At 39.4% G+C, this 21,594-nt stretch overlaps 1 protein-coding gene across 1 annotated transcript in view; it reads right to left on the bottom strand.

Annotated features, from left to right (window-relative positions):
- Positions 1–21,594, bottom strand: part of GRM7 (glutamate metabotropic receptor 7) — a 770,519-nt gene that overhangs the window by 202,800 nt on the left and 546,125 nt on the right. The window contains exons 6-7 of the mRNA XM_046681325.1: positions 20,977–21,177; positions 11,955–12,094 (exon numbers count right to left, since the gene is read on the bottom strand). Of these exons, the coding sequence (XP_046537281.1) occupies positions 11,955–12,094; positions 20,977–21,177 (341 nt within the window). The remainder of the gene's footprint in view (positions 1–11,954; positions 12,095–20,976; positions 21,178–21,594) is intronic.

Consider the following 21,594-nt stretch of genomic DNA (forward strand, 5'->3'; position numbering starts at 1 on the left):
GCTGTGCAGCTGTGGAAAGACCAGCCAGAACCTGTTCCCAGGCATGGGAAACACATTTATGAATATGCACAACTGAGGGCTGGAAAGGGACTTTGCTCATTTAGATTTTGGGTAGGAGGGTTTACTACTCCAAACTGTTGATTTTTTGGAGAAGCTGTTTGCGATACTGGCCCTGATGTCAGTTCCCCTACATTAAACCCAGCATATATGGGGCTAAAATCAAAACACTCATCTCCTTTCCCTGCTTACTTCTTGGCTTTCTGACACCAGAATCCATCATCCCCCACGGAGGCAGACAACCAAGGACAGCCACCTGCAGACTCCCTTATCATCCTCCTCCCTGTAAGAAGCCTTATAGGGTTGAATACAGGCTAGTGGGAAAGCACTGACCTGTAAAGTCACAGACTCCCCTCTCCCTACAAGCAGCCACACTCCTTGCAACCTGTAAAGCCCCTGGGGTCCTATCTTTTGGAGATGAGATGAGATAAATTTGAGGGCTCATTCTCATCTCGCTGCTGACATCACCCGAAATAAAAACTCTTTCCTTGTCATAAGCCTTGTGTTCCAGTTTTTATTTGGCCCCTCTTGTGTGGCCCCACGTTACCTAGCCGGTAACAGTTGTAGACATGATGCCACATCAAACGCTAGAGAGAAATATGGCACAAGCCAAACCTCCCTAGGAATGGAAGTGATTACCTGAGAAAACTGAGGGAGGGGGCTTTCAGGCACAGCAACCAGGTAAATGAACTTTCTCAGACTAAGGCTCCTACTTAGGACATAGACACTGTAATGTAAACTGAGGAAGACTTTAACAGCATCAATTATGGGGCTGACTTACTTAAGCAATTGGAGTAGGTTGGGATGACATACAGCTCGGTGCTTGTGTTATTTTGGTTCTGAAGGATAGGGAGAGCAGAAACAGCACATAAGTTTGACCTTTCACCATGGCCTATGACATTCAAGCAAGAATTATCCCTGAATGTGGCTAGAAGTGATGCCACCAAACAGTCTCTTACTGGGTATCAAAGAACTCCATTTAGGATGACTCTGCACACAGGCAGTTTATTATAGACTAAAAGATTCTAGCCTGGTTCATCTCCTCAGAACAACTCGCCAGCCACCCAGCTTAATAGGATGAAGCAAACTAAAACTGTCTACCTTGATCATGATTTTATAATTTGAGAAACTGTTGCTCAGAAAGGTAAAGTTACAAATATTTTTATGTTTATTTTAGGAACTTCCTAAAAATTCATCTACTTGAACAACAGATCACTCTAGTCTCAGGAAAATAAATTTCCATAAGGGTAAATAGTCCTTTTGCAGGATCACTTATCACTCAATTGGCCCAAACCCTCTAATCAAATGATGATTTACTCAAAAAGTAACCCTCCTTGCTGGGCCCACGAATCCAAAACCATAATATCACAGACTTTGCCGAATTCTGATAAAGCCTCCCCCACTGAAAGAAGTACCTTAATACAGAGCCCCAAATCATAAAAATATCTGCCCTTGACCTCAGGCTACTAAGACTCTTTCAAGGTGGTGGTCTCCCTTATTGCAGTAAAGGATCAACATTGCAGGAAAGGATAAAGAACTATGTTGGCAGGTTTGTCAGGGAGTTGGCAGTCAACACCCCAAATTCCAAGCTATTAACTACTATATTCTACTGCTTCATGGCCTTTCACAGACCAGAGAGTATCAGAGTTAGGTATATACCTAGGAAGGGAATTGCTAGTTTATATGGCCACTTTACGTTTAGCTTTTTGAGGAACTGCCAATCTATTGTCTTTCACTGCATATCTGCTTTGTCATTTAAAGAGAACTAATGCAATCAGAACAAAATGGTCAGGAATTTTAGGGGCTAAAATTGGAATAAAAGATTAAAATAATTAATCTTTTAGATTAAGAATTAATGGGAATTAAAAAATTAATTCGTTGGGGGTAGGGTGATTGAGAAACATCAGTTAGCATGATTAAAATATTATCCCACTACAAATGAAAAAAGAAATATGGGTTAAGATAAGGTGGAGCCTCATCTCTCACTAGCCCCATGGGAGTTTCATTTAATTTCAGCAGGTGGGGTCAGGTTATCTGCAGGAGCCTAAGAAAAAGTTGGAGGTCAACAGAGCTCTCTCTGGGACCTCATCTACTTCTCCTGTGATGTTGGCATCACTTACTCTTCTTGTTCATCCTTAATCCTGTTTCTTCACTCGAGGGGGATTCTGTTTGCTTATCATTAATTCAGGGTTCTTCCCCATACTTTTCCAGAAATGTGATTAGAACATTTATCAATCAAACAGATTAGCTCAATTTGATACCAAAGGTGATTAAGTATACAGAACTGCATAAAACTCCTTTCTGTTTACACAACTCTACTAACTCTATTTAAGAATAATAGAGGGGCCAGCCTGGTGGCATAGAGGCTAGTTTTGCACGCTCTGCTTTGGTGGCCCACGGTTCACAAGTTCGGATCCCGATCCCAGATATGGACCCAGAGCCTCTCCTCAAGCCACGCTGCGGCAGCATCCCACATAAAACGGAAGGAGATTGGCACAGATGTTAGCTCAGTGACAATCTTCCTCACACACACACACAAAAGAATAATGTAACATGGATGTTATAGACTTCATAGAAAAACAGAGTTATGCAGTAAAGAACTGTGGTTAGGCGAAATAATTTTCTCTACCCTCTCTCTCCCCATCCGCCCCACAAAGATTTCCATTTCCTAATTTCTTGAACCTGTGAAAATATTACATTATATGGCAAAAGGAACTTCACAGACAGAATAATGTTACAGACTTTAAAACAGGAAGATTATACTAGATTACTCAGGTTGGGCCCAATATAATCACATTGGCCCTTCAAAATGAAAGAGAAAGGCAGAAGAGTCAATGAGAGAGATGTGACTGGAAGAGGAGGCAGGAGAGGTTGGAAGCATGAGAGGGACTCGACCTGCCATTGATGGTTTTGAGGATGGAGGAAGGGAGACACGAGCCAGTGCATCAAGGTGGGATCAACCCACAGCTGCTAGTTAGCAAAGAAACGGAGACCTCAGTCCCATAGCTACAAGGAAAAATGCTGGCAACAACCTGAATGAGCAGGAAACAGACTCTCTCCCAGAGCCTCCACCAAGAAACACAGCCCTGGTGATACTTAATTTTAGCCCAGTGAGATCTGTGTTGGATATGTGACCTCCAGAACTGGAAGATAATACATTTATTGCTTTAAGTCGCTAAATTTCTGTTAATTATTTACAGCAGCATAGGAAACTAACACGAGAAACATGACCAGAAATCTCATATGCTTTCTTATATCAGGGAAATTGTCTCAATTCACTCTCCAAGTGTCTTTGTGAAGAAGCTATTTTGCTTGACTTGACTTTATTTTAAATACATAAGGGATCCATGGTTCAGGGTTGCTAAATGATTTGCTCAAGCAACAAGTGGCAAAGGCAGGACTCAATCAGGCCTTCTGACGCCATTGTACTTTACAAGGCTATCCCCCAGGAGTCTGAAAACACTTCAAATCTAATTGCTATATTTTAATTTTAACATAATCAGGTCATTCTAGAAGTTATGGCTTCCCAGGGAAAAAAGTTAGGCAGAGTATACATAAACACATCTCTTTCCTTTTATAATTTTGGATCGGCAACACCTGGTGAGAGTCCCTGTTATAATAGTTGAGATGTCTAAACTCATCCTTCTTATTATTTCTTCTGTCATATGTATTTTGCTTGAGCCCAAAACGCAGCTAGTAATGAAACTACACAATTTCCGCACAGAATGTAGTTGTATATTAATAAACATGAAGTGATTTGCTTGAATGCCTACGATGCAAACAAGAAATTATGAAGCTTTAGTCTTCTTTAATGTCCATGTTTGTGGAGTCATATTGATAATTATAAATTCTATTAATCTTCCAGACATTCATAGACAGAACACGGTTATACATCATTGATTACTAGAAGAAATGCTGACAATACAAGGGTGACTCTGTTTCTTTCACTTTCAATACATTTCAGAATATGTACAAATACATATTTCCAAACAAAGGCATTGTCTGTACTAAGGCAGCTCTCTCTTGCAGGCTGCATTTATTGACCCTTTAAAGAAACCATTATTATATACTTAACGGTTGTTTTGGGTCATTAATGCTATTGAGATGTTATTGTTTACTTTTTAAAAACCAATTTCCAGAGATCATAAATAAAAAGCCAAGCATATCCTCAAACCAAATTAGTGGAAATAAATTAGAATCTACTCTAAATCTAGATTAGGTAAATGAAATGTACTGCCTATGGGTGTAAGGGCGATTAGCCAAGTGAGTGGAGTTCCTGGGTGTGAGACAGTGGGGAACAGTGGAGTCTGTGGTCACTTGGAGAACACACACCCTGTCTGAAACGGGAAGCTGCTATTTAGATCCACCTAGCTGTTGCTGTATGGGATAAGAGAACATTATTGCAAGATCTTCTGATTTTTAAAGGAGAAGCCAGAGATGTAGTTATTTTTATGAAATTTCTCAATTCTTAAAATACTGGCAAGTGATTAACTTTTTAAACACATTTACAGTCTGTATTCAGTTTGGGATCTCTCATCTCAGTTTGGTTGAAAATTGGAAAGCAGTACTTACTGTTTTGGATTTGTAAAGAAGCTTTGTAAAATATCACATATTCAGAGACACTGACAAGTGGAAATAACTCTTGTCCCTCTGGTCTCAGGTTAAATGCCGTCTTGCCAGAGACGCCTTCCTTGTCCTGGTTCACAGATCTAGTAACTGCGCAGGGCCATGGTTATAATCCAGATCCACCTAATCTTAAATCTTTCGCTGTTTTGACTCTTCCCCTAATGCGGCATTAAAGAGTAGAGAGGCAGGTGGCAGATGGAACCAGCTTCAAAGGTTTGCTTATTAATCCACTTTCACTAACACAAAAGTAGCCAATGACCCCCACCGGATCTCTCAAGAATAGTAACCCCACTCCATGTTCGCAAGCAGACTGGTAGGTTTCTAAAACTACACATCAACTGGAACAATACTAAAACCTGCTCCTCCTTTTTTCCTGACTTGCCCTGTCAATCAGGGACTAAAACAGTCTATCTTTGCAATTTGAACCAGCCTACAGACCACTTATAAAATTCTTGGGGAACCTGTCTGGTAAAGAGAGATCCTGAACGAATCCTTGAATCATATGGAATTGCTGACTGCAGTAGATTCTGGATAAATCCTCGCATCCGTTCATCGAACAGGCACTGGGAATTCTAAATCAAAAATGACAAGCCCTGTCCCTAAGAAATTTAGAATATAATTCAACTGCTTGTCTGCTCATCTATTCATCTAATTAATACAGAACAAGCCATTTTTATATGCTAAGCATTATGCTGGGTGCTGGGGTATAAAGAAAAATAATCTAGTTAAGCACTAGAAACTGACATTTTTAGCAGTTATAGATGATCTACTGAACTAAGGATATTAAATTATTATTAAGGTTCTTGCTGTTGTGGCCAACATTCATTGAATATTTACTATGTGCCAGGCACTGTTATAAGAGTGTTACATATATTACTACGTTTAATTCTAACAATAACCTTATGAAATTGGTACTATTGTAATTCTGCTTTATAGCTAGCAAGTGGTGGAGCCGAGACTCAGATCCATTTAATCAGGTCAGCTTCAAAGCCTGTAGTCCCCATCATCGACAACAAAGCTATAAATTATAAGAGAAGAGCCATTAATTATGATGAGTAGGAAGGTGATTCCATAAAAGAAGCCTTCAACTTGAAGCTGAAGAAGTACTAGATTTTGACAACTTATGTATTTTTCTCCTTGTCAACATTGCTTTGATTATGGCTATCCATTACCCCATTCTTATATAATACATTGCCAATTATGTGTGTGAATAGACTTTTAAAACATTTTTACTGTTGCAATTATGAAACAATAGAGTGATTAGTAGTTTTACAGGCAAGAATAAGTATTGATTTTGGGATATATAATTTGATTAAACAGTGATTTTGGCAATCAACCACACTTTTTCTGTCTTTCAATGCCTGTGAGAGCCAAAATTCCAACCAGTGTGAAAGATTCAATATTTAACAAAATCATAACTTTTTAAATTAATTTTTAATCACTTCAGTTTAATGAAATGTGAAAAAAGTCTGCTTATTGAAGGTGGGTGGATATTTTTTCTTTTCCAATCTAGGCATATTAAAACAAAAACAAATTTCGTTTTTTCCTTTTTGATTGCAACAGTGAATAAGATTGTAAGTAAAAAGTATCATACTTAAATTGCCTCAATTTATTGATAACTGAACAATCCAGACAAAATTATAAATGGTTTCCACTAAAGGTTTCCTACACCTCAAACAATATGACCTAGACTTAGCGTGTCTCTCCGAGTTTCAACTCTTCTTTGCCAGAATTCCTCCACAGTGGCCTCCAGACGCCTCCTGTGGCTCCTGAGGCCACACTCACTTCCAAGAAGAGTGTGTTACTGTCCCAGATAAGCCATCAGATGGTCCGTGAATCGTTCTGATTGGACAGGCGTAGTTTGGCACCCAGCCTCATCACCACGGCCATAGTGATTGGCCTAGGCTGAATCAGGCCCCGCCCCTGGACTTGGGAACTATCCAGGGCAAACCACACAGTTTAAAGGAAACTTGGGCCCTCTTCTCAGAAGGATGAAGTGTGGCTGCTTGCTTCAGATGATGTCCACCTTTAAATAGAGTTCGTGTTCATTTTACATGGTTTTATATACTAATGAAAAAAACCTAAATGCCTACTGTGTGCCAGGTACTGTGTTAGATAGGTATATAAAATAATGACGAAAACATGGATTCTACCTTCCAGGAGCTTTCAGTCTCTAGTTAGAAGGTAAGTTCAACAGGGAACAAATCACTTAAAAAGCTAACAATCCCCACATACCTCAGAAAGTCACAAAACTGGGCTATCCTACAGAACGGCAGATGATTGAGGCTCCAGAAAAGGTTAAGTAATATTCCTTCAGAGTCTTCTATTTAAGAGTGTGTGAGTCACTGTAGGAAGCTGCCTATTAAGAATAGTTCCTTTTTTTTTTAACTTTCATTAACATTTTGGTATTTTAAGGAATTTCAGTTATTTGAAACATTAACATTTAGGCATATCTAAATCTCCTACTAATTGCAAATAAATGAAAGATGACAAAAATCACCTTTGTTGCTAACACACATTACATATATAGCATTTACTTCATATCAGAAATTTAGAATTTTTTAACTCATCTACATTTCATTTCTCGCCTTTTTTCTGACACATTCTCCTATCTCAATTTTCAAATAGTACTGCGTTGTTTATTCTAAAGCATTTTTTTTTTCTCTTCTCCTTCTTGGGAACCACTATTTATCCTTCAAAATCCAGTTCAAATATAAGTCAGTGCCTAAGCCCTTTAAATGCATCGTGTCTATTATAGACCCTTATCCTAGTCTGTGAACTACGATTGCAGGAACCTGACCTCGTTATCCTAGCATCTCCATTAGCTACCATCCTGCCTGACACACTGCAGATAATCAATGTATATTTGTTGCATTATCCCATCTCCTGCTTCTCCACCAGGAATAATGTCTTATGGAATCTCCGCATAGTAGAATACAAACCTGAGAAAATAAGTCAGGGTTATTTCCCTTGGGGTTGCAATTGGGAGGGTAAATGGCTTTGCTTTTTATGATTACCTTTCGATTAACTCCTGTTTGTGTGGAAATATCCTAATAGCAAATCATCTCTTAGCCCACAAAGGAGACAGAGCCCAGCGCTAGTACTCTAGTTGTAAGGGGACAAGATGACATTCCGTAACAGACAGAGCACTCCTAGACACCTAAATTCTGGAGGCTTGGATATAGAACGGCAAAGCAGTCTCGTCTACAGTACTGGGATTCTGAGAACCGAAAGCTCTGATTTCACGGCTCAGAAACTCATTTGCAATTACTGACCACAGAGAAAGCTCTCCTGAAAATTTCATTTGCTAGAGATGATCTGACTGGGGATTGAAAGAGTACTCCCGAGTCTTTGTAAATGAGGAGAAGTAGACTTGTCACTTGTAATGCTTTGTTTTGTTCCCTTGACTAGAAGAAAGCAAATCTACAAAACTAAGTTTGCCCAAATTCCACTCTCACAGAAATTTTAACTGAATCAGAATGATTAGAGCAAAAGGAACATCATGAACAGGGTAAGGTTGGATAGGATACCAACCACGGGACAGGCTACCTGCACTGTGGCCCTGGATCTCCGGGTGAGGGGCTGGAGTGACTCTGGGTACTGTATTTACCTGCCCTTTTCTCTTTTCTTTTGATTCAAATTCAATTTAACAATATCCTTAGGAGCCCATAAAAGGCATCAACAGGATAACCTCCTATCGAGGCCAGTTATCCCAGCTGCCACCCTAAATTGAATTAACCCAGCCTCTCACCATTCTGAAAATGGCCCTGTTCCTGGATCAGTCATTCAGACTTTTGGTTGCATGTAACACCAAGCATAAACTACTGGATCCACCTGAGAACTCAGGTGTCCTGTCTGCTCTTCCTAACACACCACTCTCAGCATGAAAAAGTAGAATCAAATATGTTCCCACTTAACACCAAGTCAAGCACGCAACCCCTGATCTACCTTCCACAAACAAAACTCCAAATGATTTGGTTGGCATTTAACCATAAATGCCAACTTTCCAGGCAAAGAATATTTTTAATTGGGAGCTATTTGGAGTAGTTGGAATGGAATCGTATCATTTTCTATGAGGTTTTCAAGGCTTTGGGTTCTCTGCTTTTCTCTTTTCTCTCTCTTTAATGGATGTAAAGGCCATTTATAGGTTAACAGCTTCCTTCTTTTTAGAGCTATAGACCAAAACTCTTTTCTGAGTTTCAGACTGATATCCATTTCATTTTGGCTCTCATATATTTAAGAACAGTAAATAGAGGTTCTCAGGTTGACCCCTCCCACACCAAGCAGACTTCCTAATCTTGTGTTGCTAACGTCCACACAGCTCCTGAGCTCAATGCTTATCACATGAGAGATACTTAAAAGAAAACACTCGTCAAATGGCTAATCAAATACAATTCTTATGAAGGATAATTACAAACCAAAGAAAGAAAAATAAAATCCGTGTTGATGTTGGTTCTGAAAAATAGTAGACTTAAGAACTCCCAAGTAATATCTAAAGTTGGTAAAGGTTGGTTGGGAGTTCTTGTGTACATGGACAAATTACACATGCCAGACATTGGTGCAGGGGTTATGCTACAACAGATGAATACATCAATACAATCTCCTGGGTCTTACAATAGGCCCTGAGCACTTCACATGTATACCACAGACCTTGACTCTCTACCGTTACTTCTGGCTGACCCTTCTTCGTGTCACAGAAACAACATCCAAAAAAAGGCATGCTTTGGGTATGTTAGCCAGGTTATGCTGCTTTGATTTTGCTTTAGATTACTACCCCTTGGGTTTACCTATTGGGTTTTGTTCATTTTGCTTTCATTTTCTCTGTTTGCTTGCAAGTTTATTGTGCCTTAAGTTCAGGGTAATTTTAGCTGCTTCTTTGGTTTTACCCCTCAGTCTTCATCTCAGCCAAGCCTGGCCCTTGCTGTCCGGCTCCATCCATTCTTGGATGCCAGATCACAATCCATTGGGCCCAATCTTTTTGTCAGCTCACTTGGATGGTGGACCTCAGGAGAAGGAGAACTGGACAGGTAGAAGCAGAGGCAGGCAGGGCAATGTGAAATGAGGTAATTGGCCAATGGTGGCTTCACCACCCCCTGCTTTTTGCATAATTGTCTCTTCTTAGAAACCATGACCTATACCCCACTACCCCCAAGACATCAATTCTCTATTTCACTCTCAAGAAGCCTTGCTCTCAGTGATTTCCAAAGTGTATCGTAAGGCATAAGCTGATAAAAGCCAATGGCATAATTTTCACCTTTGGAATAAACATTAGAAGAAATTTTCTGGGATAGAGCCTGTGATGGTTCATTTTATACGTCAACTTGACTGGCCATGGGGTGCCCATATATTTGGTTAAACATTATTCTGGGTGTGTCTGCGAGGGTGTCTCTGGATGAGATGAACGTTTGAATTGGTAAACTAAGTAAAGCAGATTGATCTCCGCAATGTGGGTGGGCCTCAACTAATCCACTGAAGGCCTGAATAGAACAAAGAGGCTGAGTGAGAGAGAACCCTCTCTCTCTGCCTATCTTTGAGCTGGGACATCAGTCTTCTTCTGCCTTCAGCCTCAGGCTGGAACTTACACCATTGGCTCTCATAGGTTTCCGGTTTGCCAGTTGCACTTCTCAGCATTCATAACCCCATGAGCTAATTTTTTATTATTTGTCTATTTTTCTATGTTATTGGTTCTATTCCTCTGGGGAATCCAGAGTAATGGTGGGACCTGCTGGATAAAAGATAATCGTGTTTGTATATGCTATAAATTCAAGTTATATTTGTGGTCCTGTGAAGCTCTACCCAATTTGTCAGCCCTACCCAATATGCCCAGCCACAGTATCTCTGGTGAACATTGTACCTAAGCTCAATGCCACAGGGAGGGACCTGCTGCAGATCCTCTTGGAGTGTAACCCCACCCAGCACATCTCCGCAGAAGAGGCCCAGCAGCAACCCTGCTTCTCCAACTTGTCTCCCCAGGCTTCAGGACCCCATGCACCAGGCTGGTTCTGGCTTATTTAAGCACCCCCATCCCACCCAGAGGAGAGGAAAAGCAGGGCAGCCATGGTATGCTGAGCTCCAGCTGTGCTGGGCCAGCCAGGGTGGAGGTGTCCTGGCCCATGTTCTTCACTCCCTGGGAAGACTAGCATACTCACTAACTAACAGTAATTCCAAATAATTCCAAATTGTAAGTGTTACTAGAAGCACACTATTGAATGTTGAACCTGAAATCTTAAGAAAAGAAAAAAAGAACAAAAAATGTCCCTACAGCTGTCAGCTAATATCTAGGCAGGTAAGTTCCAAACAGAACGTAAATAACTTCTGCATAACAAAAATAATCATCACACAAGGCCACTCCATGACTGTGGTGGAACAAGACAAAAGTAAGGCCACTCTGCTACCATATCTTAAACTAGACAGAAACAAGAATATTCTGCAACCTCAAAAATTGCTAAACATCTCTCTTTTCCAGTTCACATAAGTGCCTACTGTTTTCTTTGTTAGTGACACCTCTTGCTTAGCTTTTATCCTCCCATGTCCCAGATAAAAATCTTCAAGACATACACTCATCAAATTGCTACCGCTTCCTAAGAGGGCCCAACCCGAAACTGGCCCTTCCTTCCCTAAACCTGCCTAGAATCACCCAGCTCAGCCCAAAGTCTATGATAAATCCCATCCAAACTCCTTCATCCTGAAGGAGGTTTTCTGGCAGGAGGTTGTTTTTCAAACAGCAAGTTAAATAAACCTAAGTATATCCGACTACAGAGGAGCCCCCGAGGGTCTCTGGCTGGTGAACTTTTACATCCCCTTGCACAAGGAAGCTGCTGCTTACTCAAGGTCACATTTTACAGAATCTCAGTTAAACTTAAGTGATGCACTAAAATGCATTTAAAAAAAAATAATAAAACACACCACCAGATAAAGAATGAAGGAAGGAAGAAAAGTCTGACCAAGAGAAGGATCTTGTGAAATTATTAAAGTATTAGCTGGTACCTTGTTTGTTAAGCAATTTGAGCATCAGATTAAATGAGATCATGCACATAGGTGCTGAGTACAATGTCTGGTATAAACTCAGAATACATTTCCTAACATCATCATCATCATCACTATCACTGCTATGTTATTGATTATCAGTCCTTGCTCACGCCTGCAACAAGTTGCATGTTCACTTGTGTACACACACAAACATATAGACAAGAAACATTTGCCTAATTGAGCAAACTAAAAGTTTGTTTATTCACCACACAAGCAAAGGAAGAGGAACAATTAGAACTCACGTTGAGCTGAAGTTCATCTGTCCACTGTCCAATCAGACGGTAACCAGGGTTGGTGGTGTTTGTCATCTGGTACTGAAAGATGTCATAACGCCCAGGTGCATCCCCATTCTTATTAAACATTACTGGGGTGCCAGCGCTACCTGAGGAAAGCAAGAAAATGACAGATTTTAGAGTTAAAAAGATTCCATCTATCTCTTATGCATGGGTGACAGTCTGGAAACCTGCGATGAGCAAGGTAGCTAGTAGATAACCCCATTGTTTAATAGGTTCCCCCAAAATGGTCCCTGAAACTCATGGGGGCAAGTCCTCATATGGCCTGCGGATGCTAATTATAGAAGGTAGAAGACAAGCTGCCTCTTCCTTTGAAAAGTTCAATTGCTCGCTATTTCTTAATATGTTATCCTACTCTTTCCCCCTTTGTGAGGAATAAAAATTAAATTCATTATTTTCCAGGAACAGCCTTATGTTTTATTATTATTATTATTATCATTTTAGTTTCTACCTAACACTAAATTTTGGTCAGTAGAGAATCATTTCAAAAATAATAAACAATAAATAAACAAATAAGTTTTAAAAGGGGAATGCAACAGAATTAAAAAAAACAAACAAGCAAACAAGCACAAAAATTCACTTAAATATGGCCTTGGATATTGACTGCATCGAGAAATTTTTTTTGCTGATTAATTCTAATTTACTTTATATAATAACCAGTCTAAAATGCTTAGCAGTGTGTCTGGTAAATGTTTAATAAATACTGGTTTCTTTCTCAATCTCCCTCTTGGTTCTTATTTAAAATATCCATCTTAAGATGAAACCAATTTTGGGGGACAATTAGACATTGAAGTCAATTTAAAAAGACTAATGCATTTTGGGGGAACGTATATATTCTCTCTCTCTCTGTGTATATATACTTCTGATTATATATATATATATACGTAAGTTGAAAGTTGAATATGAGTGAAAATTTCCTTACTATTAACCACATGGAATAATTGGTAAACCATATTCAGAGAATGGAAGATGTGAGCTTTGGTTATTTTCAGTAACAGTTGCAAAAGAATTACCAAAAGTTTGGTAACTGAGTGCTATTTTTCTCATGATGGCTTGAAAACAGGAAAAATACCATTGGTCTCAGGGTATGTGATGGTATGTGCTCTGCCTAAAGGTTAATACCAGGTCAATATTCCCAGCAGAAAACAATGCTCAATTTCCTGTATTTTACAAGGAAGTTGACAGATCACTTACCAGCTGAAATAGAATCACTGAGGACAGAAGTTTGCTATTTTCGGGGGAGGGGCAGGGTTAGTCCTAGGTAAAGAGCATGAAGCATTTTTGAGAATTCTCATTAAAAATTAAGACACCAGTGGTGGCAGAGCTCTGCATTTGGTTAGCAAAGTCATTAGCTTCTACTGAATTGGGGCAACATGATATTTGCAATAACGACATGGATGAAGGAAAAAATATGGCGTGCTAACTGGACAGGAGAGAGTATGCCAAAAACAGTAAAAAAAGGATAGATACACTTAAGAAAGCAGGTGTGATGCTGAGAGTGGCCCCACACAAATGATCACTCAACACAAGAATGAAGTTAGGAAAAAAGTCTAGAAAGAGAGACAATATTTTGGCTCACAAGAGGCATACAGAGTTGCAATCTTGTGCTGAAAGTTACCTCTGGTGCAAGAGATGGTCCAACATTATAGACAGGATATAGGGCAGCTAAAGAACTCCACACCATCCTACAACTGTTGGGTGCAGGATTTTGTGACACTTCTGGTATTAAAAATGAAAAAAATCAGAGTTTGTGGCAGGCTGAATAATAGCTCCCCAAACGTGTCCATGCCCGAATCTCCAGAACCTGTGAATGCCACCATCCATGGCAAACGAGATTTTGTGTATGTGATTAATGACATGAGACGGGGAAGATTCTCCTGGAGAAGCTGGGTGGGCCCACCCTGATCATAACGGTCCTTAGAAGTGAGAGGCAGCAGGAGTCATAGGAGGAAGGAGGAGATGTGATGATGAAAACAAGAAGTTGGACTGACGTGAGGAAGAGGCCACCAGCCAAGGAGTGCAGGCAGCCTTCAGAAGCTAGAAAAGGCAAGGAAAAGTATTTCCCCAGAACCTCCAGAAGGAACCAGCCCTGCCTTCACCTTAACTAAATCTCAGTGTGACCTGTGTCAGACTTCCAGACTACAGAACTATAAAATAGTAAATTTGTGTTGTTTAAGCCACTAAATATAGGTAATTTTTGGGGGAGACACAGAACATCAAACTTCCTGATTTTACAGGTGAGGAAGTATACTTAGGTTCAGAGTAGGGAAGTCACTGCCCCAGGGCCACTCAGCTAATTAAACTAGAATAGTGCTTAGTAACTCGCTTTGGAATCTCCTAGAATGGGTTTAAATTGCAGGTTTACCACTTACTATATGTGTGACTTTTATCAAATCATTCAACTTCCCTCTACTTCTGATTGTCACTAATAATACCTATCTCATAGACTTTGAGTGAGGATCAAATGTAAAAATGTACATAAAGCACTTAGTTCCTTGCCTTTTATATAATAAATGTTCAATAGGTGGTATGGATTTTTTATAGTTTCTATTTTTATCATTGTTTTATTTGCTGATATATCAGAACCAGAACGCATGCCTTCAGATCTCCAATCTTTTCTCCTGCATGAAAGTTGTCTCTCCTAACTGGTATCTAATTTAAATTTCTCCATCAGTGTAAAGAGTTTTTATTTTCTAAACAGCAGGCTATAACCCACTCTGGAATGAGCACTGATCTATGAGCAATGTTGCTTTGGTCCCACCTACTTGAGTCAGTGCCTAAATCTGTGTGTGGCCAAGGGCACCATTTCAATTTGTTTCTCTTATGCTTTACCTAGACACCATCCCCACAGCCCACAAAGGCACTCGCTCTATAACAATAGGAATCTCGTAAGCTTTCTCTGTATGGAAATCGACACAAGCCTTCCCAAATAGGGAGAGAAAAAACCCAACATCAATAATAACAAAAGGTTTTTAATATTGGCTTTCCGCTTTCAGCAAGCTTTCCAAGTATATAAGGAAAAGAAATGAATCTGGATTTTGCATGTTATTAGCAAGAAAATAAGAATCCTATCATTTTGCAGGAAGACATTAATATTCAGATACTCACCTTTCTTTTCTATCATATTGGATACTAGGATTCATGTTGTGCTTTGCTATAATTCTACAGCTTCTAGTTATTAAATAATATGACTTGAGTTTTTCATAGTCTTTGAGAGGAATAATATTGAAGGCCTGGGGCTACAAAGGATCTCAAGCTCACGAGCTAAATATTCATCAGAATGGGACACACTGCCTAATCTTTGTCCCTTTTTACAATCTTTGTTAGGAGAAATGATTCTTGTCATGCCCTTTCCATTCTCATTAAAGTTCATGCTTAAAAAAAAATTAAGGCAGAAGAGTTGAATACTTTATCTAAGTGATGACTTGTAATAGTGTATTGTGTGGCTTTGACCTTTTCGATGGATTCTATAATGCAACAGGCTTATTATTTCCAATTTTTTTCAACACTCCTTTTTAACAGAGCCCCTGAACTTCTTGAAAGAGGAAAAGAGAGATTGTATTCAATGAACTCTATATTTAAAAAAAAAGTCAAAGAAGTGAGGAGTAGAGACGGAAGTTATCAAAGGAGAAGCCATCACCAGCAGAGATGTCCACGAGATTTCAAGGCCAGGGCGCAAGGACGCTAAGGCCAAGGAAACAGCAAGACGGGACACTGAGCGCGGAGGAGGGATGACAGAATGTTCCTGAGTCTGAAATCCGTACCGGGTGAGAGTATCTTAATGATATTCCTTTCTTCCTGAACAGAGAAGGATTTGGGATCTAGATTGCCCAGATGACAAAACCATCCTCTGCATCAAAGTATTTACAAGTTTTCTCTCCCATTTTGGCACCCCATGCACAGATTCCAGAAATGCTGCATTGATTTGTGTTCCACTTACCTATGGCTACTCAACAAATCACCCTAAAAGTTAGTGCACAAAACAATGACAACCTGTATGTTGTGTTTTGAGCAGGACTCGGCAAGGACAGCACCTCTCTGGTCCTCTCATGTCAGCCAGGGCAGCTCGCAGCTCAGTTGTCTGACAGTTGATGCTGACTATCGGCTGGGGCCTCAGCTGGGGCTGTGGCTGCAAGATCCACGTGTGGCCTGTCTGTTAGGCTTCTTGGCTTCCTCCCAACACGGTGGCTGTGTTCATCATACAAATGTCCCACAAGAACCGGGCAGAAGCCCTATTACTTTTTATACCTTAAAAGTTACATAGTATCACTTCCACATTGGTCACAGGCTCGTTCAGATTCAAGGAGAGGGAATAGATCTCACCTTTCGATGAAGGAAAGCCAACTTCATGTTTCAAGGAAAGCACATGCTATGTGCCATCTTTACAAAACAAACATGAACCCAACTTTTTTTCTGGAAGCTAGTAAATCTAGGTACAGACAGACTTCAGAGTAAATATTTCATTATACAGCAAGTCTCTCAGATTTTGTATCCAAGACAACAAATTTGTTAAATTTACTTCTATAAGTATTGACATCTGGTTGGATGGGCCAACACAGAGATAACCGAAACAAATTTCAGCTCAGGTCATTGCATTCATTTGGGATGCAGGATAAAATGACCAGAAGTGATGAAGACAAAATCAGCCATTTTTTCTCTTGGTGCTTAGGAGGAGGTTAAGTACTTGGTGAAGCTGTAGCAATACGTTTAGGGGCATTCTATTACTATTTTCTAAATTGATGCTTTGGTAAATGTGAAGGTCAGAGTTATTAAATTGTACTCTACTGGTCTGGAACAAAACTCCCACGGGTACAGAAAAGTTTGTACTAAAGTAACAGAAGAGCACAATTAAGGTTATTGAGACAAAGAAAAATCAAAATCCTCCTAAAACATGCAAAAGAAAGGCTAAATTTTTCACAATGGACTAGAAAGAAACTTGGCTTCTAGATCTGTCTTCATCAATTGCTAGCTGCGAAGTCTTAAGACAAATATTTTCTTCTCTCTAGGATTTGATTTCTGTATCAAAAAATCAGGAAATTGAGTAAAAAATGTCAACTTTCTTTTCACTCTAATAGTTGCTCACTGTAAGTGACACGGAATCTACTAGTTAAATCTAGTACAGGCTTGGGGCCGGCCTGGTGGCGAAGTGGTTAAGTTTGCACGTTCCACTTTGGTGGCCTGGGGTTCGCCAGTTTGGATCCCAGGTGCAGACCTATGCACTGCTTGTTGAGCCGTGCTGTGACATGCATCCCACATACAAAGTAGAGGAAGATGGGCACAGGTGTTATCTCAGGGCCAGTCTTCCTCAGCAAAAAAGAGGAGGATTGGCTGTAGATGTTAGCTCAGGGCTAATCTTCCTCAAAGAAAAAGAATGTCTTAAAAAAAAAAATCTAGTACAGGTTCTCTGCTTTATAAAACTATTGAGCCTACCATCAACCACTATCACAGTGTCCCAGGAGCCAGAAGTCTCCTTATGACAGAAGTCTGTCCATACAGCAGAAAAAATGTCCTCAGAGAAAAGAAGACTATGGTCACCACAGAGCATGATTGCAATGATGACAAAGAGAGAGAAACAATTGGCCGTGCCTGTGAACTTCCACAGAGCCTCCGTTCTAAGGTGGAACAGTAGAATGATGCAGTCAGTCCTTTCTCGCAGATTCTTAAAGAATAACAGTAAAGGGAACATTCATGGAGTTAGGTGCCCTAGGTACCAAGTATACCATCATGACTACCGAGCTGTGTGGCTTTAAACATCATGATTCTTAATTTCTCTGTGAATCAGTTTCCTTACCTATAAAGAACAGGGACGGTAATAGTATCTAAACTATTTGGTGTTTTACATATTAAGTCAACACGCATAAAGTACTTAGCATAGTTTCTAGCACATAGTAATCATTTGATAAACGTAAGCACAGTGTACAGTCAGAAGTTCAGCAACTCTGGCTCATTGGTGACGAGCCATCTTAACAAAATGAATCTTCAAACATTACCTAGAAGAAGTCTTAGGGGAGAATCACGAAGAACATTCTCAAGATGAATTTTTTTGTGACTAGTGTAAGAATGGTCACGCGTATCCATGGACTAGAATACACAGCCTAAAAACTGATCCCAGCATGTGTAATTTAGTGTTGGGTAAATGAAATCTATATGTGTTGGTTCCGGGAAAATTAGTTACATGTTTTAGGAGATTCTGTAAGATCAGAAAGAAACTATAAAAAAAGATAATTCGTAGTTGAACTATTTTCTCCTTTTATAGACAGTCATTTTTGCCTCCACTTTAACTAGGAAACTGTAGATTTCAAAACTGGATGTGGTTCATCTTCATCCACGTACTGGGTAACTCCTGAATGACTTGTACAATAGTGTATGTTTAAATGGATTATTATTTTCAAGCAGACAAGACTTTTTAAAGCATAATATAATTATCTAAACCAGGAAATTAAAATTGATATAATACTCTTTAATCCTAATCTGAAAATTTTATTAAAGTTCCTCCATTGTCCCATTAAGGTCCTTTTTCTGATACAGGCTCAATCAATGTTCTCACATTGCCTTTAATAGTAATATCTCCTTAGTTTCTTCCAGTCTGGGACAATTCCACAGTCTGTCTTTTCTCATGACTTGGCACTTTTGAAGAGTACTAGCCAGTTATTTTGTAAAATGTCCTTTGATTTGGATTTGTCTCACGTTTCATTATGATTAGGTTGAGGTTATATATTGTTGGCAATAAGACCTCAGAAGTGAGTTGTAACCTTCCCAGGGTATCTTATCAAGAGATGCTTGATGTCAATTAGTCTTATTACTGGTGATGTTAACCTTGATCCTTTGGCTAAGGTGTTATCTTCCAGGTTTTTACACTTCAAAGCTACTCTTTTCCCCTTTGTAATTAATGTTTCTTGACAGAAGATACTTTGAGACTATGCAAATATCTTGCTTCTCATTACACTTTAGACCAATAATTTTAGCATCCATTGATGATGCTTGCTTAAGACAATTATTACTGAGGTCTTTGAAAAATGGTGATTTCATACTTCCATCTTTCCGTCATTTCATTCTGCTGCCCGTTCTCCTACATTTATGTATTCAATTCAATTATTTATTTATATCAGTGTGAACTTAGTGATGTTTGTTTTATTTTACGAGTTTAATCCATTATTGTCCCAGAATTGGCCAGTGGGATCTCCTTCAAGTTGGTTCCTGTGCGCTTTCAACATGACCCCATCAGTTTTTGAGCACTTTCTTCCTTTCCGGCACAACGTGAAGTTTCAGACTCATCTTATACTTTCCCTGCCCTGCCTGGCCCTTGAATCAGTAGTTTCTCTAGGGAGCCCTAGTTCAATGGGATTTATAAATAAGATGTGGGCGCTAGGTATAGTCATTTCTACCCGGGTGTCATTGCTCCTAGGCCCTCTCAGTGGACAGAACTAGGCAGTAAAGTTATGTATACATATATAACATACACGTATTTATTTCTGTGTCTACCATCTGCGTGTATATTAAAAGCCATGAGTTTATGCTGATAACTTCTAACACAACATAACAAGGTTCATTCTAGCTTTCTCCTGTTCTTATTTGTAATTTCTTTCCCTGACAGTGAGAAACCTGGCTTTCATCACCCACAATATGTTTGATTATTCTCTCAGTCCTTTTATGTACATAAATTATTTTCATAATTGTAAAGAGTCCCACAAATTTACTAGCTATTGTACAATATCTGTGTACAGTTATTTTTGTCTTTAGTCTTATAATATATAATCAAATACTATCTTCCAAAATTACTTGCATTCATTTTTTTTTATCCCTCAACCCCTTCAGTGTGGTTATGGTATTCATTTGTAAAATAGGTTTATTTATTATTTTCTGCATGAATTTTGTGTTACACCCACGTGATGGTTAATTTTATGTATCGTCTTGACTGGGGATAGCTGTAAAACCTTATTTCTGGGTGTGTCTGTGAGGGTGTTCCTGGAAGAGACTGGCATTTGAACTACGGAACTGAATAAAGCAGATAGTCTTTCCCCAGTGTGGGTGGGCATAATCCAGTCTCTTGAGGGCCTGACTAGAACCAAAAAGCTGAGAAAGGGTGAATTCGCTCTGCTTGAGCTGAGACATCCATCTTCTCCTGCCCTCAGACATTAGCGCTCTTGGTTGTTGGGATTTTGGACTCCTATCAGGACTTAGACCAGGAGCCCTCTGATTCTGATTCTTAGGCCTTGGCGCTTGGACTGAATTACAACACTGACTTTCTGGTTCTTCAGACGAAGACGGTGGGACTTCCCTGCCTCCATAATCATGTGAGCCAATTCCTATAATAAATCTCCTCTTCTTTATATCTGTATATACCCTATTGGTTCTGTCTCTCCAGTGAACCCTAACACAACCCTTATTCAGGTTTATTTTAATTGTTTGTTTAGTTTTTGGTATGTGAAGCATGAAACTGTTGTAAGAGTCAAGACCATACAAAAGTTGTTATCAGAGAAGTGGTACTCCTCCCTCCTGCCTTCTACCCTACTTACTCATTTTCCCACCTATCTATGCCCACCTCTTTTAGGTAACTAATTAATGTCTAACCCAGTTTTATACTTTGAGAAATGTTTGCAATCTGAAATATGGGTGGTATGGCAAATTACGATCATTACTTCAATTAACTTGGGTACCTAGAGCAACCGTCTCCTCCCTTTCCCCTTAGCCCCTCCTATTACTACTTAGATTTGCTGAGGGAGAATTGCCTTTGTGCAAATACTCCTCTATTTTAAGAAAAATAAGACAAATCATAACCCCCAAATATTAATTTATTCAATTGTTCACTCACTCACTACTCATTCATATATTGATTCAGTCATTTAAAATTATATAATCAACCAGGTTTTGACACATACTCAAGACTAAATAATAATCCAAATACATAACTTATGAAACAAAGAATGTCAATACTTAGGATTCCAAAAAGCACAGGTGTTCGGAGACTCACCGTTGAAATTAACGTTGCGGATGTACTTCAACAACTTCTTGCCCCCAGCCTGCTCCATCTCTGGACAGACACCCCGGTAGTCAGCACAGAGATCCTTGTTCATGTGATGAAGGGCATGGGCCATAGCATAGACCGCGTCAATCACAAACTGAACTTTACCCTCCTGTTCATAGTTGGAATCTTTCCCAATTCTCTCCTGTCCTGCACATTAAAACAAGAAACACACACACACAAAGATTGGTGTTGAGTAGAATGTCTAAATTTCCATTTAGCTTCAACTATCCTTAAAGAAGCAAGGCTTTGAGGAGTTGAATGGTGCAAACCACATATCCACAATTGGCTATCACGTTAGGTTGTTTTGATAGTTTTTGGTATTTGACTTTGAAGCACATTACACTAAACTTTCAATATATTAGACAAACTATAGAAGCCATAATCTATGAATCACAATGATAGCTTTTGCAAGAAGTCAACATACTATTCAAAATATAGTGGTCCCATAGAATCAAGGGACGGCTGGGATTAGAAGCTGGGCTGCCATATTCAAATCTTCAAAACTCCCTTACTCTAGAAAGGTGGTGAGCCAAAAGGAAAATGATGGAAAACAAACTAAATTCC

The sequence above is a fragment of the Equus quagga genome, chromosome 1 (genome assembly GCF_021613505.1).
Source record: "Equus quagga isolate Etosha38 chromosome 1, UCLA_HA_Equagga_1.0, whole genome shotgun sequence".
NCBI classification, from domain to species: Eukaryota; Metazoa; Chordata; class Mammalia; order Perissodactyla; family Equidae; genus Equus; species Equus quagga.